The following is a 23,784-nucleotide window of genomic DNA, read 5'->3' as shown; positions in this document are numbered from 1 at the left end:
GCATTACAAATTGTTGTCAGCAGTGTACAAGGCTTACATCACTACTTGCTCGGAGTAGTTTTTAACCTTCTGGTGCGAAATATCGCGTGACGTGGATTGTGACGCGTAGTGAACGATATTTGTTCATTCTGGTCAACGTTACGCACCTCGTTTTGTATAACAACGTTGTTGGCTTTAGCTTTGGTTGTTTTTCCATTTTTTTTCTGTCTAAATCGCTTGGTGATCGTCCGTGAAGAGCTCATTTTGATTGCTCCCTTTACGGGGAAAAAAGAGGTATGTAGTTTTCATGGATCGTTAGCTAGCTAGCGGTAGCTAATCTTATCAATACGCTTAGCTAGTATTGCTAAGCTAGGTAGGCTAGTTAGCTTCCGAGTTACAGACAGACAGCCCCCCTCCTCAGCGCGGAAACTGCGCTCATATTGTGAGATATTTGTTCTGTAACCAACTGTGGGAACGTTATATATTCGTTGGACAAAATTAACAACCATGAAAATAAGCGAGCTTAATCTTTTCTCCGTTTATATGGACGCTCGGCTAACGAACTAGCTAGCATTGCGGGTTTAATAGAGAGTGCAGGCCCAGCCCTGCTGGGGACGTCGGGCCGGGTGATACAAAGTGGGGAAGAATTCGCTGTTCGAGTGAAACTCCAGATCAGACGGGTTCGTTATTATTTGGGGCTGGCGATATCAGTAACGGTATATCATAAATGTGTCCACTTCGTTGAGAAACGCTAGCTAAATAGCTACCTGGCTACATGTAGTTTCGGTTGCATAGTTGTAAGTTTAGCAGCGTTAGCCTGCCAGCTAACGTTACATGTTACATTCCAAGCTTGTACATGTGGAGTCGGGGTGATTGTGTTCAGTGTGTCCTGTGTTCTGCTACACCTGTTGAAAACTTCCTAATATACCCAAACTAGTTTAGCAAAGTGCTTTCGAATGAGTGCTTTTCGAATTTTTCACCTTGGCACGTCTGCTCTGATGTATACCTGCTACATGTGTACCGTATGGTTCAGAACAAAAAATGTGGACCCTGTTGTTTTTCCCAAGGACTTGGTTGAAAAGCATTGGTTCCAAGTAAACATAATTGTGTAACTTTGTAACCTTTGTAACTCGTTATTCTCAGACTGGTTGCTCAGACAAAATATATCCTCATATTTAGTCACTGAATAAAAGCTGAACAGAATCTCAAGGTGTCTTATTTCCAGCCATAAACAATTAATGGTGAGAAGGAACTAATTTGCAGTACAGCTCCTCTCCACACTCCCGCCTATGCCAGAAGTGTGTTTTCCATGTTCTGGGGGCAAGTTAGGCTTGCATGTTTTCCCTCCACCTATGGTCTGTCCCCACCCCTCGATTGTGCACAGAGCGGCGATGTACAACGGCATCGGGCTGACCACGCCACGGGGCAGCGGCACGAACGGCTACGTGCAGAGGAACCTGTCGAGCGTGCGAGCCAAGCGCAGCAGGGACGAGCGAGGTGGGCCGAAGGACGAGAAGGACCGGGAGCGTCTGGAGAGCCAGCTGAACCGGCAGCCCAACGCTGACATCCTGGAGCACCAGAGGAAGAGGCAGCTGGAAGTGAAATGCGCAGAACTGCAGGACATGATGGAGGAGCAAGGGTGAGGCCTGGCTGTGTCCACGGAAACATGCTCTATGATCCGAATTTTTAAAAGCTTGTTACAGAGATTAATGGTGCTGTTACCTTTTTTTTTGGGGGGGGGGGGGGGGGGGGCACACACTAACTACATAGGCTTTTTAAAATTTGTTGTCCTGTGCTCTGTCCATGCTAATATAAATGACTATCATTGTTCGTTAGCAATGCTGAGAGACCTGAGAGTGAGCATATGCTCACTGAAGTGTTTTGTGTTATCTAGCTACTCTGCAGAGGAGATTGAGGAGAAGGTGAGCAGCTTCCGGATGATGCTGCAAGAGAAGCAGGAGCCTCCTGCCCCTTCTGCAGATAAACCCACGTGAGTGTGACCTCCAGTCTGACCCCATGTCTTGAGAATGCCCAGCCCTCTTGATGACCCCTCTCACCAACCCCTGTCTTGCTACCCTCTAGCGTGACGGAGACCCACGCCCTTGCTGCCGCCAACCAGCAGAAGAATGACCGTCTGAGGGCCGCCTTCGGCATTGACGCCAGCTATGTGGACGGCTCGTCTTTCCACCCGGATCGTAAAGAGCGTGAGAAGGAGAAGAGGGACCAGGAGAGGTTGGAACGAGAGAAACAGTTACAGCAACAGCAGCAGAGATACCAGTGAGTGGTGCGGAGCGGGTGGGTGGTGTGAGTGGTGCTGGGTGGTGCAGTGTGAGTGGCCCTGTGGTGTACGGCAAGTGAGTGCATGTGAGTGACTTTGGACTGTTTGAACCCTGTCTTGATTGTGTTTCTGTTGAAGATTTTATTTTTGTTTATTTATAGTTTTTGGCTCAGATAGTATGAGAAAGTGGTATGTGAACAGCTGTTTTTAGACTCTGCAAAACATAACTTGTTTTCATTTACAGGTTAGAAGAGTCTGATGAGTCGGACTCATCAACTCGAAAACAGAGCCGGAAGAAGAAAAGAAAGAAAACCAAGAACAGAGAGAGGCAAGTGGCCTGAGAACAGAACCGAGTTGGTTAGCGATGGGTTGGTCAGCACAGTGACTGTGTGGTTCCAGGCCTTGTGGTGTGATCGCACGCTTATTCCAGCCTGGTTTGTCTCTTACAGCTCTGAGAGTCCCTCTCCTTCCCCTCGACGAGAGAAGAAAAAGAACAAGAAGAAGAAAAAGAAAAGGCATGTGTTGTGTAGGCATCCACGCAGTCTTCTGTGCTTGATACATAATGTGATGTGCTGTTAATGCTGTTCACGTTCCCATAATTCAGAGAAATTATAGTGATCCTACTATGTACACCCATAAAGTCCTCATGATGCAAAAAATTTTTAGAACAGTTTAACTAACAGATTTTTTTATTTTTAGGGAAGAGTTAGTGGACAGTGGTGAAGAAAGGTGAGTTATGCCTTCTTTAAACTCTTTCACTGACTGTTGGAAGTGTCAACTAAACTCTGAGGGGCTCTGTTTTGATTAGAAGTTCATCTGAGGACAGACAGGCGTCGAAGAGGAAGAGAAGTGGAAATGACACCCCGCCCCCAGTGAAGAGTCGACGGAAGCGTAGTGCATCCTCCAGCTCGGCTCACAGGTAGCGGGGCCAAATCCCATCAGCCGGATAAGCAGAGAAAGTTGCTTGGCTCAATATGGTTGTCAGGTTATCAGAATTTCACATAATTTTTTATTTAATCAAAAAGTCACCCTGATAGTCATGATGTTTAGATTAAATGGGAGGGACCAGGGCTGCACTCACACAGTGTAGACAAACTGTGCTGGCGTGTAAATAGTATTTTTCTTGCTTTGTCTTCAGCGACTCTCCTGCCCCAGCGAAGGAGAGGCAGCAGAACCAGCCAGTGTCCAGGCCAGAGGAGAGCAGGAAGGGCAGGTCACCAGGTCGCAGGGTTCAGGGCCGACACAACGAGAGCCCAGACAGGAGGGAGGGTAGAGAGGTCAGTGCTCTCCAATGTCTCTACTGTTAAAGGTGTACCACACCAGAAAGGGGCGTTCCGGAATGCTTCTGTGGCTGCCAATAAATCAGCAAGGCTGCTAATTAAAGGAGCACACATGCCCTTCTGCCTTTTGCAGCCGAATCCTTGTGCTGTTCTTGGCTGAGCCTCCTGTCTTAATGGCTGTGTTATGCTAATATTTTCCCTCCGTTTGATTTTCAGAGGTCTCCTAGACAATCAAAGTCCCCTGATCGAAGTAAGCGTGACAGGGAAAGGGAGAGAGAGAAGGAGAGGGAGAGAGAAAAGGAGAAGGAGAGAGACAGGGAGCGAGTAAAAGAAAAGGCTTCCAGGGGACGCCACGACTCCTCATCTCCATCTCCACCCCCGAAACAAAGAGACAGGAGACCGCGTAGTGAGGAGCGTGAGCGAGAGAATCCTCCTTTAAGGAGAAGGCACGACTCCTCCTCTCGCTCTCCATCTCCCAGACAACAGAAAGACAGGAAGCGTAGGAGTGCAGAGAAGGAGCGTGAGGAGGAGAGGAGAAAGCAGGACCGACCTCACAGAAGACGCGACTCCTCATCCTCATCCCCGTCGCCTCAGAACGACCGAGCTCGGAGAGGACGGAGTGGGGAGAAGCAGAAGAGGCCGTCCCCGACAGCTCCCTCTGACAGGGCCAGGGATGGAGGACGAGACAGGGACAGACAAAGAGACAGAGGTGGGGTCCCTGCTGGGCGGAAAGACGATCGGGGAAGAGAGGGCGTCAGGGAGAGGGAGGGGGTCCGGTCCAGTGACTCTGCATCTCCTGCCCGTCGCTCGCCGCCCTCAAAGGCCAAGCAGAAAGAGGCGGAGCGCAACAGGGAGAAGGAGGAACAGGCCGAGAAGGAGAGGGCCAGGGAGGAGATGCGTAGACGAGAGGAAGAGAGGAGGAAAGAAAGTGAGAGGGAGAGGGACGTCCCTCGGGACTCGGGGAGGGAGGAGGTTGGGTCAGGTAGGCAGCCCTCCCATGCTAAGCACTCGGAGGAGAGACCCTCTGGACGGGACAACGAGGCTGACAGGCGGACAGTGCGGGACAAGGCCCCAGTGGAGAGACAGGACAAGGGGGTGAGGGACGGGGATGAGAGGCTGGGGCGACCACGGGACAAGATCCCACAGGAGAAGGAGGGAGAGAAGGGGCAGACAAAAGCTGACAAACGACAAGACAAAATCGAAGAGGATGTGAAGAGCAAGACGGCAGATGGCAGTGACAGCAGCAGTGACAGCAGCAGTGATAGCGACAGCGATAGCTCCTCCTCGTCCTCCTCTTCTTCATCCTCTTCATCTTCCTCCTCCTCCTCGTCCTCCTCCTCTTCCTCCTCGTCCTCTGGCGATGAAAAGAAAGAAAAGAAAGCTTCGACTGAAAACGGTGGTTTTGGTGCGCTGGTGCCTCATGCCCTGATAGCCCAGGCTGTGGCTCGACGAGAGAAGGAGAAAGAGGAAACTGAGAGGACTGCCCCCATAGAGAGGGGCAGCTCCACCTCTGCACCAATTTACTCCTCCCATGCTCCACCCACTAGGGTTGAGGAGGCGGACAAGAGAAACCGGGAGACTGACAGAGACAGGAGGTTGACGCCATCAACTCCTCCACAGAGAGCGCTTCAGAGGGACGGCCACTCAGAGAGGGAGAGAGATCGTGGGAATGAGAGGTACACTCCCACTGAAAGCTCCAGTCCGCCTCCGTCCCCTCAGAAGGAGAGGGGGCACGAGAGAGCGGGGAGGAGCTACAGTCCCCAGGATGGCAACAGGACCCACAGCAAAGGACCCGAAAGGTCCAGAGACCGAGTCAGCGACGGGTACTCCCCCTCGGAGCCTGAAGCTGACCGCACCTCCCCCAGCAGGGAACGGAGCAGACCAGCTGAGAGGAAACGAGGGGCATCACCACTTTCGCCAAAAGCCAGAGGGCGGGAGGCGGAGCCACAGAACAAGCGGCCTTCGTCCCGCTCGCGGTCACCAGCACGCCGCACGCCGCCCCGCCAGTACCTGGATCCTAACCGTTCCCCCAGCCCGAGGCGAGGGCCACGGAGAGTCACTCCACCCCGGAGCCCCCCCACCTCCCGTAGGGACCGTGGCCGAGATCGAGACCGCAGCCGGGAACGACAACGGGACCGGGATCGAGAAAGAGAACGCAGCCGGGACCGTCTCAGAGAGAGGGAACGAGACAGGGCACGGCCAGGAGACGGAGAGCGCTCCAGAGACAGGCGAACAAGGAGCAGCAGGTCACGAACCCCACGCAGACGCAGTCCCCCTTACAGGTGAGACATGCCGTTCACACCTATGTATGCATTTATCTATGTCTAAACCTTTGTTACACATTTAGTGCCAGAGTGAATGAAGACAAAATGCATCTTTTTTTTTTTGTCTTGGTGTATGATTACTGGGAGAAAAACGCATCTTGAAGGCAATATCTACTTTTGCCTTGCCTTTTAAAATGCTTTTACTGCTGTTCATCCAGGTCACGACGTTCTCCTTCTCCTGCCTATCGGCGCAGAAGTAGCAGATCTCTGTCAAGAGAACGGGAGAGGGAGAGAGAAAGGGAGAAAGAGAGAGAGAGACAGAGGGAGCGTGAAAAGGAAAGAGAAAAGGAGAGGAATCGTGAGCAAGAGAGAGAGCGAGAGAAAGAAAGGGAGAAGAACGCAAGACCACCTCCGTGTCGATCTTCGTCCTCTTCCTCTACGTCATCCTCCTCCTCAGGTTCATCCTCCTCATCCTCACCCTCTCCTCAGAGGAAGGCAAATGTAGAAAATTTAGAAAAAGGGACAAAAACAGATTCCCAAAAGGACCGAAAAACAAGTGACAACCGGGACAGGAACAGGGAGTCTGAGAAGACGTTAAAATCTCGCTCCCCTACCTCTCCACCATCACGAGACGCACGTGGTCCACCTAACCATTCTGCCCAGAGGTCCCACTCAAAAGAACCACCTCCCCGTTCCAGACCACCAGCTGTGAGCCAATCAGAAACAAAGGAATCATCTAAGGGAAGATCAGGGGTCCAATCGGCAGCGGAGCATCCCCCAGCTCAAAAACAAGAACGGCCGGTCAGAGCGGAGGAAGCAGTGAATGGGGCAGCAGAGAAGGACGTCGCCGGGCAACGGGAGAATAGCAGCAGCAGCTCTAGCTCTTCATCTTCCTCATCATCATCTTCATCCTCGTCTTCAGACAGCTCTGACTCTGAGGCAGAGAAGGGCAAAGGGTAAGTCGCAAGCTCATTTTGTGGAGGTTGTGTGAGGATCTGTGGTGTGACTGTGCTTTAATCCTTTCTTATCGTGATCTTTGCTTCTCTTGGATTCCAGGACTGCCAAAGCAACGGCAGCTCGACGATCATCTTCGTCTTCCTCGTCCTCATCAGCCAGTGACAAAGAAGCAAAGAAGAAGAGGTAAAGTTCTTAATTTGTCAAGTCTTCCTTGACCAGTCTGTGGTTGTTACACAGCTGAGTTCATGTTTTTGCCCTGTGGTATTGTCCTGGCTCACAGCCCCCCCCGCAGGACCAGGGTGCCAGCGGACTCTCTCAGGGACTCCAGGTCCCTCAGCTACTCTCCCCCTGCAAGGCTGCGCAAGGCCGCCCGTTCCCCTCATGAACGAAGGTGACTGATTGTGTGTGTGTGGGAGAGAGTTTGGGTATCTGTTTAGCACCTTGTGAGTCATAGCGAAAACCAGATTAAATGAGAAGTATTTTTTTGCTTCAAGTTTATTGCCAAGATTAAAAAACTATAATTATATGAAAGAATATTTGGGGAACTCAAACTTTGATTGAAAGCTCAGTTACCTAAACATGCTTTTATACGTTTCATTACATTCATTGCAATAGTTCATCCTTCTTTCAATCTCTTCTCTCAGGAGGTCCAGAAGCAGATCTCCACACAGCAGGCGGAGAAAATGAGTGTGTTTAAATGTATCTCCCCCTCCTCCTCTCGGCTCTGTGTTTGTGGATGCTCTCCCGTGCTCTACCTAGAGTGTACAGTCTGACCTGGGCTGGGAAACTGAGCCTCTCCTGAATTGTGGACACATGCTATGATCTGGAGTGAATTTAGCCTTTTTTTTTCCTGCACTGGGATTTACCAGTGGGGGTCTTTGATTATTTTCACGTTTTATTATGATGTAATCCAGTTGTTATCAGAGTAGAAACACGCATCACTTGTTGTTCTGTGCCAACAGATCCAACCCCACGGTTCATGTAAACACCATTAGAGGTGTACCAGAGGCCCGTACTTCTCCAGGCCCTCTTCTGAATGTAGATAAAACTTATGTAATTGTTATTGCCGAATGGACAGTGTCCTGCATTCATGTGCGTGGTTAGAATCAAGCCTTTTTTTGTTTCTCTTTCTGGAAAAAAACCCAATGAATAATAATTAATAATAAAAATGGTGTATCTTCCTTTGTGACTGTTTTTAATGTTTTTGTTTTGTTTTAATAAATCGATGTGGCCTGGTATATTTAAATATTGTTTTCAGTGACGTTCGGCCTACTGCCCATTATGCGAATATATCGTTTCTTTTATCGTTACCGTTCGAAAAACCGGTTTTGGAGTAAAACATCGGCAGCAACCTTTATTCGCCTCCATAATACGTCATATTTACGCGACTGTTTGAACGCCGTTTCCCCAAGACGAAGCGTTGAATGGTCATTCACGGTTGCCCCAAGTACTGATTTCTGGTCAAACTAACAGGAAAAAATGGGTCCGGTTGAGGTAAATAATATAAGCTGTTTTCGTTCGTGGGCTGAAGCCTGACATTTGTAGGTACTCTCTGAAACCAAAACCCCCAATATTTTTCCTGAGTGATTTGTGCAATGTTTCCCTAGATCGCTAACGCTAGGTTAGCTAATTAGCTTTGATGCTCTCTCCATCCTCAGGGCTGGAATACTTATAACTTAGTAAGAAATAAAAAATATGTTTTTTTAGTCTCCGTCAGAATTCACTGCTCCTTGCGTCTCTCCCCAGCTCCTCCACATGTCCGTGTTCTCTCAAACCTTCTCCCCCTGCGGTCGCTTTCTAGCTGCGGGTAATAACTACGGAGAGGTCGCCGTGTTCAGGTGAGGCACACGCCACTATTAGAAACTCATTACAGCAGCTGTTTCTACTGGTAGACGTGCCTGTTAGCAGATACGTGAAAACCACCTTACGGTTCACTGGTATCCCTTAGATTTGTTATGTTGCTAATGCACTTGTGGAGAGTCTACCTCAAAACATCATAATATGGCAATTGGCTAACATTTGTCAACACTCGGCCAGTGTGTTTACAACCATTGTGTGGACAACTTCTGTTCACTCACTTGGCGCCATTTCGCACTCATATAGTCTGTGTGGCCCTGCAGTACAAACCACACAGACTCTAACTGCCCTATAAAGTCGTGTGTGATTTTAATAAATTCTGAGCCTTATGGTTTGTTGCCACACAGCCTGTCTGCTGCTCTGAGCCCGGATGCAACAAGCATGAGTCAGAAGCCCATTCTCACATTTGCTGGTTGGTTACTTCTTCATTCGGAAAGCCTTTACATCTCAAAGCTTTACTTTTGTCCAAACCTAATTTGGTGTAAATATCACTGGCAAGTACAGTGAGAGTACTGCTGGATTAAGGGTTTGTGTGTGTAACGATCTTTCTGTCTCTCCATCCCAACACTGTGACCTTCCCTCTCCTCTGCCCAGCCCACGAGGGCCCTGTGTTCTCCCTGCTTTCCACAGACACACACCTCTTGAGTGCAGGCAATGGAGAAATCAGTGCTTGGAGCTGGGCTGAACTCACCAAGAGGGTAGGAATTTAACATTTTGCCTTCAGCTGCATTTAGCTGATGCTTTTATCCACAGCAACTTACATTTATGAATGAATACCATTTAAGAAAATGACAGCCTTGCTCAGGGGCCCAACAGTGGCAGCGTGGCAGTAGGGGGGCCTACCACTGCCCCAATGAAATTACAGACTGAAATTGCCTACCAGCTGTGTAGGACTTTTATTATGACAGTTCTGGTTCTGGGCAGTTTTAAGCAACATGTATAAAATATCAACCTATAGTTCACATCAGAGGTACAAGAAAATGATTGGTTAATAATGGCTTTGTAATACATTTGTGTCTGTCTATGTGCTAAACTCCACAGAGCACCAAAGCTATATGGACAAGGAGACCCAATTATAAGTAAGACACAAGTCAGAAATTTGCTGCAAAGAGCTTTGCATCACTCTGTTCCTGAGGCTATGGCTTAAATTTGTCTAAAATGTTCTTTGTTGCAGAACCAGCCTTGAGATTCCTGAGATAAATGCTATGATTATGAATCCCAAAGTAAGGTCATTAAAATGGCTGATGCTCATTGTATTATTTCAACTGTTGACATTAAAAGTGTATTTCCTCTCTGCTAAGGAGTTACCAGCATGTGCCAGTTTTATTAGTTGTCATATTTGCTTTGTGTATGTTGGCATCATGTCCACACATATGTGCCAGCTGTCTGTGGCTCTCACACCTTTGTTGTCTTGCAGGACAACAGCTTGATAGTTGGCGGGGGTGACAATAACATCCACATCATGGATATGGAGACTGGGGTCTTCAAGGTGGGAGCGCGTACTATTATCTTCTATTCTATTCTATACTATAATATTAATACATTAATAATAATGTGCTGAAGTATCACATAGCACCAGTTATGCGAGTTCTAGTGAAAAAATCTCTTCCTCACTGTGTCTCTCACTCTCTCTGTCTCTAGTCTGTACTGCAGGGCCACACAGACTATATCCACTGCCTATCTTTCAGGGAAAGAGAAGGAGAGATCCTCTCGGGTGGGGAGGATGGGGCAGTGAGGATATGGGGTGAGTTACTGGCACACAAGTGTAGGCATGACTAGGGATTGGTGACTGTTTCTGGACTGCTTGTTTTTTAACAATTAGATGTTTCTTTCACCATTTCTTAAAACTGAGCCTTTTTTCTGAATATCAGAATCAGTATCTGTAGTGGAGAAAAACAGCTGAAACTCCAATCTGCCAAAAATCCAGAAATAGCAGGGTAGATATTATCTGTATGCTAACTGACAAACCCATCCCACAACAGACTCCCGGACAGGACAAACGGTGCACTGTATCGAGGTGTTTAAGTATGAGGTGAGACAATTGAGAAGCAGATACACACTGTATATTTGACAGTTGCCAAAGAAGAGATTCATGGTTTTCTCTTCCTTCATGTTGGTGGATTAGGAATGTTCCCGTCCACAGTTCGGGAAGTGGATTGGCTGCCTTGCAACAGATTCTGATTGGATGGTAAGCTGGAAGCAGGCTGTGTGTGGTTGGTTAGTGAAGACAGTTGTCTCTATTGTTTGAATTTGACAGACTTTCATGCGTGAACTCACTATCTGTAGAGAAGTTTAGACTTGTCTGGCTGTTTTTGCAGACTAAGCTGACGACGTCACTCGCAGCGAGGACGCCTTCAATGGGCTGATTCCTTTCAGGAATGTCCTCCGTGAGGTGTTGGGTCTCAGATGGAATGCTGGTGATAGCGCAGCCGCTCTTTGTCTTTCTCCTATAGCTGTGTGGGGGAGGGCCGGCTCTCTCTCTCTGGCACCTGCGCTCCATGTCTCCTACCTCTGTCTTCTCATTGGCTGGCTGTCAGAGAGAGGCTGTCTTCTACCAGGACCTGGTAAGGCCTATCCTTGTGTGATTATTGTATCATGGAGTTTGGGGAGCAAGATCCTGACTAATTAGATGACCAACGATAACCTTGAACACAAGTTTTAGCAGTTTAAAAGAAAAAGTGAAAAAAAAGTTCTTACTGCCACAGTAGAGATTTTTTAATAAACTGTGGTTGTTGATTGTGGCACACAGGTTCTGTTCCTGTGAAACTGAATCAGCAAATTATAGTTAATATTCTTTTACATATGATAACTAGCACAAGCATGAACAAGACAAAAGTTTTACTTCAGAATTGCAGAAATGCGTTTCAGTTCCATTTCTTTAACTTTGCTCTTCACTGAGTTTTAGTTTCTCCAACAAAACAAAGGTGCTGAAGCCAGCTCCAGCACCCTGGATCCTGGAGTAGCAGCACGTGGGCCCTATATCTTGTTGTTCTTGGTTCTCTGGCAGATCCTTGCAGTAGGTGAGGGGCCATATGTGTCCCACTGCATTCTGGGAGGTACCATGAAGGCTCAGATCCCCTCCAGCTCCCCGTCACTCAACACGCTTGCCCTGAACCTCAACAGCGCAGAACACAGGGTAGGTGCTCCAAGCATGGTGAAGCTGGACAGAATTCACCTAATCCCTGTGCCCATTGACCTCTCTTTAGTGTCTGATACTACTGGGCAGTGTTGTGCACCCAACACAACACAGCAGTTCAGATTAAGTTAGTGGTTGTTAATAAATAGGTTAGTCTAGTTCATCAGAGGAATGTGCTTCATTTGTTGCTGTGTAATGTTGTTTCTGACTTTAACATTGATTTTGCAGGTGATGACGACTGTGGGCAGTAGTGACAAGATAGACGTTTTCACCAACTTCTCCTACAGAGCCTTCTCCCTGTCTTTCTGACATACACACCTGAGCAAACGTGTAGTAGTACACCTGTGAGGACCAAACATTGACCTAAATGTTAGTGACACCAAACATAGGTCTAATCCTAACCTGACCCTGATCTATATCTTAATGTTAAGTCTAATCTGTGGCCTAATCTTTATCAAGAGTCCCAAAAACGTAAAACCCATTGGTTTTTGTTTTATAGAAAAAAAAACATATTTGGATCAGACAACAAGAACAATATGGATTAATTTTGTGCAGTTGTCATTTTAGTTCCTATAAATAAGATCCTCAAGGGCAGAAAAACGAGCACATACACACACACACATATACACACTTGTTCTTTCATAAGCACAATGTAATCAGACGATTTATATTTATAATAAAAAAACATTTCATACATTTTGATGTCTTTTTCCTTTGGTGGTGCACTACTGACCTGATAACAGTGTTCTATTGACGTTTTCCTATGTAATGTAAAGGGTGGGTGTGTATATGTGTGTGTGTGTATATATATATATATATATATATATATATATATAATGAACAGCGAACGCAGAGGTTAACTACAGAAAACAGAAAAGGGAGTATCGGTAGATGGAGAGCACATCGTGCAATAAGCCGTGAAGAGTGACTCAACATTCACACAGGGGCGGCCTCCGGCGGCCAAAGTACCGCTCGGAGACTCCCAACTTTCCTAAGACGTTTCTGCAGTTGACCACCATTGGAAGACGACAGTCACTCTGCAGTTAAATGACCCACAAAACAGGAAACCTAAAGCTCTCTTAGTGGTAGGTATCGTTGCGTCTTGAGGATAATAAGGGATATTTTCTGTCTTTAGACCCGATTAATGGAATCTTGTATCTAATCGGTGGGCAGCAGTCTCCTGCTAGCCGAGCAGCTAGCTCTCTAGCTACGTGTTTTGAACCGCAGTTAGCCAAGTAGCAAACTAGCTATCTATTTTTTAAACTCGTTTATTAATGAAATTAACTATATGCACAAATTCGGGACTACAAGTGGAAAATCTGAGTTACTTCCTCATTTGTTGACAAAGAGTAGCTGGTTACACAACGGAACTGAATGTAGTATGTCTTTCAGGTGTGTCCTTTCGGATCATTTCCCATCATAATTTACTTTTCTCGGGCATAGTAAAAGTTTTGTTTTTATTTTTATTTCTTCGTGTTGTCCAGTTTTCTGCGTTACACAACTATCGACTAAACTACGAGCATTTTTATTCGGTTATCTGTCGTTAACAGCGTTGCCGGGTTAATCACTTCTGCTTTTCTATGTTGGAACAGCCCATGTCCACAGTGGACACGAAGTTGGGCTGTGATGCAGCGCCACATCTCCGACCTTTGGGAGAGCCTGCTAGGTAAGGCTTTCACCTCCTTATAACCAGAGTGATAGGAAAAAACATTTCCAACTCTGAATTTTTAAACTTTTAATTTCATTCCATGTCGTTTTAGATGCGATGGATAAGCTACATAGCAAATTTTCACTTTCATTATTGTGTGCACTGATTTGGTGAAATAAATAGCGCGTATAACCTGATATGTAATTTAACCCATAATGCGTGAATACAAATATCTAGATTATTACACTGGCTGAAGAGAAAATTCAGGAAAATGTTCGGCCCTTCCTGTTGTGGAAAATAATTGGATCCGTCGCACAGCGCTTCCAGTATTCAGTTATTCGTTAGTTGGGTTTTGTTTGAGTACTTACAGATTGATTTTATTCGCTGACACATCAGAAGTAGACCAGTGCGCTGTGTGTGTGTGTGTGTGTGTGCGCGCGCGCGCAGAGCACCTCCTGTTCGGGTTATAATTTCGACTTTTTGTCATCTCTAACCGTAACAGTTTTCCTAATTGTGTCAATGTTTCTTTTATTGAAGGTGAGGCTTGAACAGAAGGAAGGGAGCTGTCGTGTTTTACATTCTTTCACTGGGGAATTTTGGGAATACACACAAAAACCACCAGGACTATCGAACAGAGTCTCAGATTTGACAATCACCGTTTACGACAACACGCATGCTCACTGGAAAACTGGATTCGCACAATATCCATCACTGAACACTGGTGACAAGCAAGCACTTTAAACAGATTAGTGAGTTAGTGGCAATAAAGAAGCTTTGCATTAATTTGAATGAAAACGAGGAAAAGCAATATTGGACAGGTAGACCTTTCTGTCTACCACTTTGATGGGACTAGAACAGAGAATTATATACATCCAGTCAGCATGTATTAAGGACTTTGTCTGACAGAAGAAAACAGTTCACACAGTAATGTGTCAATTTAATGTAAAGATTCTTTCTCTTCTCCACAAATAAACTGGAATTACTGGGATCTATTTAAACTGGAAGCTGGAATCAACTGGAAAGACGCTTACGTGTTAGTCTTACGATGCTTACATTAAATTAACCGAAGCCCTTCTCATTCTGATGTGAATCGGCTGTTGTTGGAGACAGCCAGGAGCTGTGACGGAACCATCAGCCGTTACCCTTCTAACTCTGACACGTTTGCCTAGGACACTTTAACTAATGGCGGGAAAGGACTACCACCACCTCTTCAAGCTCCTCATCATCGGCGACTCCAGTCAGTATCTCATTTCTTCTCTTTTTAAAATCTACTTCAGTCTGAAACTACTGCTTTGAAAACAAAATGACCTCCTATACAGGATACACGCCACTTTCATTGCCATTTTATACATGGTCTGCTTCCTCAAAACCTGTGTGGTGGAGTTCTCATGTACAAGACACACCACACCATCAGGTCATTTCTCCATAATGTGGCATCTTGATATTACCTAGTTTCTGTAGCTGTGTACCAGTCATTACTAAACGTGGTTGGGAAACAGGAAGTAAAATCAGCATGTTTGAGAGTGTTCAGCCACCCTGAGTGTAATAAAAATGAGTCACCTCGCGTTTTCCTGTCCACCCTAACAGACCTGGGTGGAGCAAAGCACCATGGGAAATGTACCCTGTCCAATGAGCATAATGTGGAGACCCTTTGGTCCCAATGTTTATTAAATAACATTGCCTACAAAATTTCTATTTTGATTATAATTTGATTTTACTGATTCTACTTTAGGTTTAAACAAGAGTGAAATGGCAACACTATTGTGATTTTTTTTTTCTCTAGAAATATGCTATACTTTGACCTTTATTCTAGTCATTTATGAAATGCCATTGTAGCTTTGAGTTCTGAGCCAAGACCCAGACATGATGCTCCACAGATCCTGTTTTAGTCTACACTCAGCAGATCATTTAGAAACATTGTCCAAGTTCATGGGTATACAGGATATTTGCCACCTTTGCAACATTTGCTTTGTCAGTGTTTTGAGAAGAATTATCTATAAAACCAACTGAATCAGTTTCTTAATGAGAGAGTAGTCAGACAATGAACTTTAACCTGTACTGGTTAATGAAAAATTTAACGTTTAGGCTGTCATCAGCTTTGCTTAAATCCGGTTTCATTTTACTCCACTGAGAGTGGAGGAAGTCTCAGTCATGCACTGACTGATCGCTTTATTAGATACAACTGCTCTGTTACCGTACCTGTTTGTTGCATCACTTTTTCATTCGTAGTAGACTCGTATCTTGTCTTATGTGCACGTGTGACCTCTCTGCAGTATTTACAAGTGCATGTACAGTAGGAGTGTATAGCTAAAGTGTCCAGCTAACACACCTACCCTCTGGACAAAACTAGGTCATGCATGAGAGAGGGTTGAGCAACAAAGAGTACTGACGGGGAACTGGAGTGCACACCAGTCAGTCAGCTGACCTCGGTGCTCTGTAGTGATGCCAGCGTTGGGCCAGACGAACTTACGACCGCCTGTAAAACGCTAGGAACACTCTCAGCACCAGGGAGTGGGTGTACTCTACTGCAGAGGAGCAGCTGCAGTTTCTAAAGTCATCACTCTGCTGTAATTAGTTTTACTTGCTTGTCATAAGTGTGCAACTACTCTTTCTGTTACAGATGTTGGGAAGAGCAGTCTGCTTCTGCGCTTTGCAGACAACTCCTTCTCCGGTGAGTTTACTCTTAATACTGAGCTATAATATTTAGAATGTATGTTGCATTAGAAATATTTGTATTTATTTTATAACTACATGAGCAATGCAATTTGTACTGTTCTGTGTCTTTTGTAGGTAGCTATATAACCACTATTGGTGTGGACTTTAAAATTCGGACGGTGGAGATAGACGGAGAGAGAGTAAAACTCCAGATCTGGGACACAGCGGGCCAGGAGAGATTCCGCACCATCACTTCAACGTAAGCACCGCCCGACAAGAAAACACATTTTGGCGCAATGTGCCCAGAGCTCACAGGATCCACAGTATATGATCATATATAGTCTGATCCCCAGAGTGCTTCTCCCATTACCTGTTTCTCTCTCTTCTACACAGGTACTACCGGAACACCCATGGGGTCATTATTGTATATGATGTCACAAATGAAGAATCGTTTGTCAATGTTAAAAGGTGGTTGAACGAGATTTCTCAGAACTGTGATAATGTCTGTAAAATTTTAGGTGAGTTCACAGATGGCAGATGCTGTTATGTACACCAGATCAAAACACATACTGTACTAAGAACCTTTAATATCCACCACTACAACACGCTTCTCATTCTGCATTTATTTTTTTCCCCCCTCTTTTATCTGTTAATATTTATTGACATTCAAAAGTTTCATTTGAACTCTTAGGGCCTCAGTTTACATTTCTCTCAGTTACTAGTTTTAGATCTATTTGAAATGCATTTTTTTAAAATGAATTGTTTTAATTTTGTTTTCAAATTACTTATATTCATGAATGTAGCAGCTCTTGTATGCGATTCTGTGTGAACTGCTGTGTATGAACGGTGCTGTGTTAATAAACTTGTCTTGCCTGGTCTTGCCTTGCCTTGAGTAAGGTACTGATGTCTGCTACAGCACATTCCTGATGCACCTGATACGCAGTACAGTCACACGATGTGTCAGCGAGCTGTTTTCATCCGAACGCCTCTGCGACGGCCGAGCTAAACCTCCCTTTGCATTTCTCTTCCAGTTGGGAACAAAAATGATGATCCTTCCAAGAAGCAAGTGGATAGCCAGGATGCTTTTCGTTTTGGAGAATCCGTGGGTGTGAGAGTATTTGAGACCAGTGCAAAAGAAAATATCAATGTGGAAGAGGTGATTTTTGTTTCTTTTTCTGAGTACAGATTCGGTATTGTAAGCATTCTGAGCAGAGACCCAAAGTAGCTGCTGCAGTGAAAGGTAGAACTTTTTTTAGAATGGAGAACTGCAGCTGGATTTGACATTTCTGAGACTGACATATTCCACATAATGTCCTCCTTGTTTTCATCATATTGATACCCTATACGCATGATTGACCTTTATGACCTTTTTTGTGATTATCTGCATTCACAAGTGTCAATACCCCTCCTCTCCAACCCCCCCTCCCCCAGATGTTCATGGCCTTTACCCACATGGTCCTGCGAGCGAAGAAACAGAGCCAGACGCGGGCGGAGAGGGAGCGAGAGCGGGAGAAGGACACTGTTCACATCAACGCTCACAGGGACCGTGACAGGAGGAAACGTGGCAAGAAGTGCTGTTGAAAGAGCCACAAACAGCACCTGCATTCAACCAGCCAGCCGAAAACAGAAATAAAGAGTCCTGCTTAACTTTTGCACTGAAAATGGGAGAGAGGACTGGAAAGCCACTAAGTGTAAACATGTATGGGTTTTTTTAATATGTATATGTAAAGATGTCTTTCAAGGTAATTATTACTAAAAAGGATATGTCAACTTAGACATCTAATCAAGGAAAGACACTAACAGGCCTAAAGTGTTATGTGATGATTAGTCTGTGGGGAAATGTTTTATGTGAAATGAAAAAAAGATGTGTTGGTGAGCCAAGTAATGTGTTCAGATTAATAATTAGCAATAAAATACGAATTTTAAGGTGCACTGTACCTTCTGTTTATTAATTTGTATTGTATAGATGTATCTGCTATTCTATAATCTGTCAAGTGACCTTATTAAAAGTGAATTTACAATAACCTGCGTGCATGCCACGGAGTGCTCGAGTGGCGTGAACACCCACGGAACTGTTTTTAGAGCGCCACAGTCATCGCGGACATTTACATAGACGGACAACAGGGCAATATGGCTGCTGGGAGCGAGTAAGTATTTTAGCTTGCTAGCTGTATAAAATTTCCCTGTTTTTACCTTTTGTCTTAATGTTGTGCTTTTCGTATTATAAGAAGGGTAATTTGCAAGCTCTGTACATTTTGTACGCTTTGCTGAGATGTGATCGTACTTCATCTTATTAAATAAAGTTAGCTAGCTGCCCTAGGTAGGTTGCTGATATTTACTAGTTTCTAGCTAGTTAGACAAGTTTGCTGACTTGCTAACATCTTTTTAAGACGACGATTTTTTTGTTAATAGTCACATTTTGTACATTCAACAAGTGACGAAACTAGCGTCAGCTGGTATTTTTGACCGGTCAACAGAATCCTGTGTATCATGCAGTAATAACTGATGCAATTACTTTCTAGTGTCTTGTGTGAAATTGAGGTGCTGCAGTCTATCTATCTGGATGAACTGAGAGTCGGGCGGAAAGACGATGGGTAATTGTCCCATTCTCTCCATATTGGTAGTTCTTTTAACGAGCGGCCATTCTAAACTGCACCTAGTTCACTACCTAACTACATTATTTACTAGTATAAAACGGTCGTACACGTAACACTCATTGTTTGCTCGTAATGGCGGTGTGCTGTTACCATTGGAAAGATAAAAATGCAGACATTTCTCTCTAGAGGATGGAAAATCAGTCTGGTCCTGTACCCCTCTACCGGAGAGGATTGCCTGTCCCAGTTTGTACGTCTTACCCTCACTCTGGATCTGGATTCTGAGGCATGTGTAGAACACCATAATGATCTTTGAACTGATTATTTACGGTCTAGAGTCCCCTTACTGTTCTTCGTTATTGAAAAATTCCAATGTTTTCAAGGAAATCCCATTTACATTCATGCAACCATTATGCTAATCATGCACTGTGATGGAGGTTTAACTTTTAACATTTATGCAAATGTATTTATGCAAGTGTATGCAAAGTGGGTTTCCCTGAGCTGTCAGATATTTTGGAATTGCTGTTACATTATAAAGACATTTTTGTGATTACAATTTGATATGTAGAATAATAACCAAAGGGGCCCATTTCAAGTAGTGGTGTTCAGCAGGCTTGTGGGAAATGACCCAATCCATCAGCTGATTGCTGAGCATTAGAAGTCTGTGTCACACTTTTCTGTTTCTTTGTTTTCAGTATCCGACTTCCCCACCCTGTATCTCAATTCACAATCCACGAGGTCTCTCGGATGACAAGTTGCACAGGTGCTAAAATCAAATCCAAATCAAATATATTTATATAGCGCTTACACAGGGTGTTGCTTGATTGAGGTTTATTTTTAATGCCGATTTTATTGATCTGCGTGCACCTGTGCAGTGTGGAGCAGAGCCTGAGGGTGGAGGCTGCGTCTTGCCCGGGGACACCGGTGCTGTATCAGCTCATAGAGGTGTGTGCTGCCCTCCTTCACAATGTGCCTGTGCCACTTCTGTTCTTCTCACACTCCTGTTGTCTCTGCTTCACCACAGAAAGCCAAAGAGATTCTGACAGAAAGCAATATTCCCCATGAAAACTGTGTCATCTGTTTGTATGGGTTTAAGGTACGTATATTTTGTTTTCTTTTTTTGTTTTCATTCATGTGTGTACTATGCAATATGTAAAAGCAAATGATCAGTATAAAAATGAAAATTTTGTTTGTTATTCCTCATCGATATTTGCTGCAAAAGGAAGGAGAGATTTTCACCAAAACAAGCTGCTATCACTACTTCCACTCTCACTGCCTGGGCCGCTACATCACCCACTCAGAGATGGAGCTGAGGGCGCGGGAGAAGGAGCTGGAGGAGGACAAGAGCAGAGGGCGGGTGGAGGACGAGGAGGTAGGATTGAAGCCTTCCTCCCCCACCTAACTTCCCTCATCTTTGTCACCCCCCTCATGATGTCTTTGCCATGACACCAGAGGTGAGAAGGTTGAGAAGTCTGCAGGACCTGACCTAGTCTCACCATCCAACCAATAGCACTGCTGGGATCAACTAGCACTAGTTTTCACAGACTACTAGTTTTCCTCTGCTCTGTGTCCACAGGCTTGGAATCATTTATTATCTCGGTGCCGAAGATGAAAATTACAAGCCCAAGTTACCATATGACCTAGTCAACCTGGTCTTGTTAGCATTTTTACACTTCATGTAGCTGTTCGAGAGTTATTTTCTCGGACTTCATATGGTCATTCACAAGCAACTTCAGCATTCACCCAGTGCTTCCACAGACCAAATTTACCCAGTTATTAAATAACACTGCCATGGTCTACCTCAGTGGTTACAAGAAAGAGTCCAAGCAGCAAAGACCCAGATCAACACCTTTAAGAATACAGAGATAGTTATAGACTCCACTCCCTCTCCAAGGCTGTGGTTTCCACCATGGAGTCAAGGTCCTAGGCACCACTACATCCAGTAACGTGAGGTAAAGGGGATATATGGTGTCAGTCGCTAAGAAAACACAGCAGGAGATGTTCTTTTGATGGCAGCTGAAAAAAAAAAAAAAAGATTCATCCTGTCAGATTTTTTATGGTCCGGCTCTACACAACAGTCACTGCACCAATCCACAGTAAGGACTGTGGAGAGCATTATTGGATGTGAGATATCAACACTTCAGGACAAGCTTGCTGGCAAAACATAGCCGACTCCAGCCCATAGATCACCTTTCCTAACCATTCACATTGGGTAGAGAACTTGGGCTATACTTATGCACAAATTCCTGATTCAGAGTAGTAAACTGAGTATAGGCTACTGTACATAACATCGGATCACATGTGCAGACCTTTTTTCAGGACTTCTCTCTCTTTCTCTCTGTTGTGCAGGAGCTTTCTGTTGTATGTCCTGTGTGCCGAGAGCCTCTGACGTACGACGTGAAGGCACTGCTCTCCTCGGCCGTGCCAAACTTCCCTCCGGTAAAGAGCGCTGGTCCGCCAGACTCAGTCTTTCTGGCTGTTCACACCTACTAGGAAATTAGCAAGCCGGTGTGTGGTGGTGGTGGTGGTGGTGGTGGTTGGGGGCATCACTGTTTGAAATGTCAAGCAGACAAAGTCACTCTTGTATGCAGTGCCAAGCAGTGGACTGCAACAGTGTGGCATTGTGCAGTGTACACAGTCACTGTGATTACTTGTGTTCGCTGACTGAGGTGCCGGTGAGTCTGGTTTGTGTGGTCAAGCAGCAGCGTGTTTCCCAGCTGAACATGTGCTCATTAAAAATGTCACTAAAGAAGTCATTTAGTTTTAGTCATACTTTAGTCATTGGATTTGTTTTTAGTCTTAGTCTAGTTTTAGTCCACTATCATTAGAATTTAGTCAACTAAAATATAAATGGTGTAATAGTCATTATATACACTTGCACAAAATGAAACATGTATTAACCACTTATAGAATATTATTGTTTGTATGTGCAATATATACAAAAAAAAATTCCTTTATTGACCTGAACTTAGTTATTGAGCATAACAATAACAAAACATTGATGACCAGTAGGCCTGCTTTAACTGAAAACATGGAATTTGTTATGAACAATGCATATTACATTCTATATAAAACTGTGTGCCGTAAAAACAACAATGCCATAGCCCGCAGATGTCGTTTCATTTGTCGTATTTTTCCCGACATCATTGTCCCACATGGTTTACACACCATCTTCTTTTTCTCAAAGTCAAAGGAGAAATGTGTCCATATATCGCCTCTTATCTTTCTCCCTGCTGACATTGTCGAGTTAACTTCGAGTTGAATTTCATGAGTGGCCACAGTTCACAGGCTGGTCTTCCCGGGTTCTGTGAGATGTGAATACGTTAGTACAGATTGGATGGTTAACCGGTTTGTCCCGCCTCTCCGTGTACACTAAAGTAGTTACGGTTGAATCTCTTATTAACTTATCCCTACCTTTCTCAACAGCTAAATCGGATCTTTTTGAATAACGTCGCTGGCCAATATTTTCGTCTCGTTTTTATTAATTGACGAAATTGTCCTTTAATTTCGTCATCGTTTTTATCCCTTCGTATAGTTTTTATTTAGTTATCATCTCGTTTTCGTCATGAAAAAAAGGTTCGTTGCAAATTATAATGCAAATTATTCGTCAACGAAATTAACATTGGACCACGTCACGTGCTTTGACCACGTCACATATGCATGTGCATTTGCGTTGATTTGAAATGTGGGCATTCTGTCTCCCACAGCAGGATGATGAAGCGGTGCGTGCAGAGTTCAAAAGAAAATGGGAACGATTCCAGAAGATTCTGGAACATCAGAAAGAGAAAGGCGGCATCATTGACCCCGAGGCAGAGTCGAATCGCTTCCTCATTCACATTAACGATGTAAGTTCGGAAGAGGAAAGCGCCACTCTCTTAACTTCCTTTTAGGCTCATAAATTAATGTCTATCTGCTATTGATATTGCATCAGAACTTGAAATTTCATGAATGTCTGTATTTGTTCTCAAGGCTCCACCTGATGTTTCTGACCCCATTTGCTGTGATGCCTCAAACTCTGAACCCAGCGAGTCTGCTCCGCCCACTGCTCCGCCTACTGCTCCTCCCACTGCTTCTGACGATCCTGACCAGAGCCATGCTCCCAGAGCAGAGATCACCTCACTCTCCTACCCGAGCCAGGCTTCTCGGGGTAGATGGTACAAAGGGGAATTTCGAGGAGGCAAGAGAGGAAGAGGGAGAGGAGGACAACCCCCTCGTGGGTCATGTCCACCTGAATGTGACAACCATACCAAACCTGGTCCCTCTTCAACAGGGAGCAGTCACATGAAGGAACGTTTACCCACTCAGAACGGCCCTCGTGTAGAAAGCACAGGGCAAGGACATTCGGTTGAGTTGAGAGTTGACACAGACCAGATAAGTCGGTCTGGAAAGCCTGAGGGGTACGACGGTGTTACCACACACCAAGTCCCTTCGATGTCTAAGCAAGAGCCGCCAAGATGCCAGTCGAACTCGAACGTTTCATACGATGGGGGTCGGACAATCGTGTCAGATGGACAGCAGGAAAGGGGCCCTCGGGACAGAGGGAGGAGGCGTGGCCCACGAGGAGCACAGCATGGCCAGTGGAACGAGAGAAACGCCCTTGACTCACCCCAGTGGGATGGGACCATGCATCAACGCAGGGGGGGGAGAGGACACAGGGCTGGAGGCTTCACTTTCCATCACAGAGGGGGTGGATTTCACAGAGGGGATGGGCTTCACAGAGGGGGTGGGCTTCACAGAGGGGGTGGGTCTCTCAGAGGCACTGGGAGGGAAGTTTACCAGAAAACTGAAAGTGAGTTTAGGAAGGAGGGGCTTCTATGACAGTGGGAGGAGGGAGGAGCTGGAACAGAAAGGTGCTTCCCTCCCTGGTTTTCCCATTGTACCTCCATCATAACTGCACCCGTAATAAAATTCTGCTTAAGCACTAGGATGGCCTGTGTTTGTTTCTGTAACACACACACACACACACACACACACCCCTACTGTCTCTGAGGAAATTGGTGTGAGTTCATTTTCCTCTGCAGAAAATCAGTTTCTTTGGGTCTTTTATATTTAAGGATATAAGTGTAACGATTGTTAATCATCTGAAAAGCAAAGTGCTATACCAAGCAAAGCACTATAATAAGAGACGAAGAGATA

At 45.2% G+C, this 23,784-nt stretch overlaps 4 protein-coding genes across 5 annotated transcripts; all 4 read left to right on the top strand.

The window, feature by feature from the left end:
* The first annotated feature begins 114 nt into the window (after window positions 1–114).
* On the top strand, window positions 115–7,939 carry srrm2 (serine/arginine repetitive matrix 2). The gene is made up of 14 exons (XM_076996205.1): window positions 115–273; window positions 1,364–1,618; window positions 1,874–1,969; window positions 2,062–2,256; window positions 2,502–2,585; window positions 2,707–2,772; window positions 2,957–2,986; window positions 3,066–3,176; window positions 3,396–3,534; window positions 3,754–5,819; window positions 6,020–6,757; window positions 6,858–6,941; window positions 7,039–7,149; window positions 7,403–7,939. Exons 2-14 carry the CDS (start codon window positions 1,371–1,373, stop codon window positions 7,443–7,445), a joined length of 4,011 nt encoding a protein of 1,336 aa, XP_076852320.1. The 5' UTR covers window positions 115–273; window positions 1,364–1,370; the 3' UTR covers window positions 7,446–7,939.
* A 178-nt stretch (window positions 7,940–8,117) lies between these two features.
* thoc6 (THO complex 6) lies at window positions 8,118–12,438 on the top strand. Its single transcript, XM_076996223.1, has 13 exons — window positions 8,118–8,252; window positions 8,505–8,596; window positions 8,963–9,027; window positions 9,210–9,313; window positions 9,657–9,694; window positions 9,790–9,838; window positions 10,033–10,104; window positions 10,257–10,359; window positions 10,598–10,647; window positions 10,741–10,803; window positions 11,069–11,179; window positions 11,623–11,751; window positions 11,980–12,438. The coding sequence occupies exons 1-13, from the start codon at window positions 8,238–8,240 to the stop codon at window positions 12,058–12,060; spliced, it is 972 nt and encodes a 323-aa protein (XP_076852338.1). The 5' UTR covers window positions 8,118–8,237; the 3' UTR covers window positions 12,061–12,438.
* A 219-nt stretch (window positions 12,439–12,657) lies between these two features.
* On the top strand, window positions 12,658–17,984 carry LOC143506089 (ras-related protein Rab-35). Of its 2 annotated transcripts, none has more exons than XM_076996240.1 (8): window positions 12,658–12,836; window positions 13,344–13,417; window positions 14,569–14,636; window positions 16,020–16,070; window positions 16,190–16,313; window positions 16,448–16,572; window positions 17,086–17,210; window positions 17,486–17,984. In XM_076996240.1, exons 3-8 carry the CDS (start codon window positions 14,582–14,584, stop codon window positions 17,633–17,635), a joined length of 630 nt encoding a protein of 209 aa, XP_076852355.1. In that variant the 5' UTR covers window positions 12,658–12,836; window positions 13,344–13,417; window positions 14,569–14,581; the 3' UTR covers window positions 17,636–17,984. The 2 variants fall into 2 exon arrangements, with proteins under 2 accessions (XP_076852355.1, XP_076852354.1); XM_076996239.1 differs by having other exon boundaries at window positions 12,659–12,836; window positions 13,937–14,636.
* An 88-nt stretch (window positions 17,985–18,072) lies between these two features.
* On the top strand, window positions 18,073–23,572 carry rnf25 (ring finger protein 25). Its single transcript, XM_076996214.1, has 10 exons — window positions 18,073–18,201; window positions 18,577–18,648; window positions 18,838–18,934; window positions 19,344–19,411; window positions 19,524–19,593; window positions 19,673–19,744; window positions 19,871–20,020; window positions 20,998–21,087; window positions 22,356–22,493; window positions 22,618–23,572. Exons 1-10 carry the CDS (start codon window positions 18,185–18,187, stop codon window positions 23,464–23,466), a joined length of 1,623 nt encoding a protein of 540 aa, XP_076852329.1. The 5' UTR covers window positions 18,073–18,184; the 3' UTR covers window positions 23,467–23,572.
* Window positions 23,573–23,784: the final 212 nt, after the last annotated feature.

This window comes from Brachyhypopomus gauderio, chromosome 2, assembly GCF_052324685.1.
Source record: "Brachyhypopomus gauderio isolate BG-103 chromosome 2, BGAUD_0.2, whole genome shotgun sequence".
Classification (NCBI taxonomy): Eukaryota; Metazoa; Chordata; class Actinopteri; order Gymnotiformes; family Hypopomidae; genus Brachyhypopomus; species Brachyhypopomus gauderio.
Note: the sequence above shows the minus strand (reverse complement) of the source record. Positions and strands in the feature narration are given on the sequence as shown.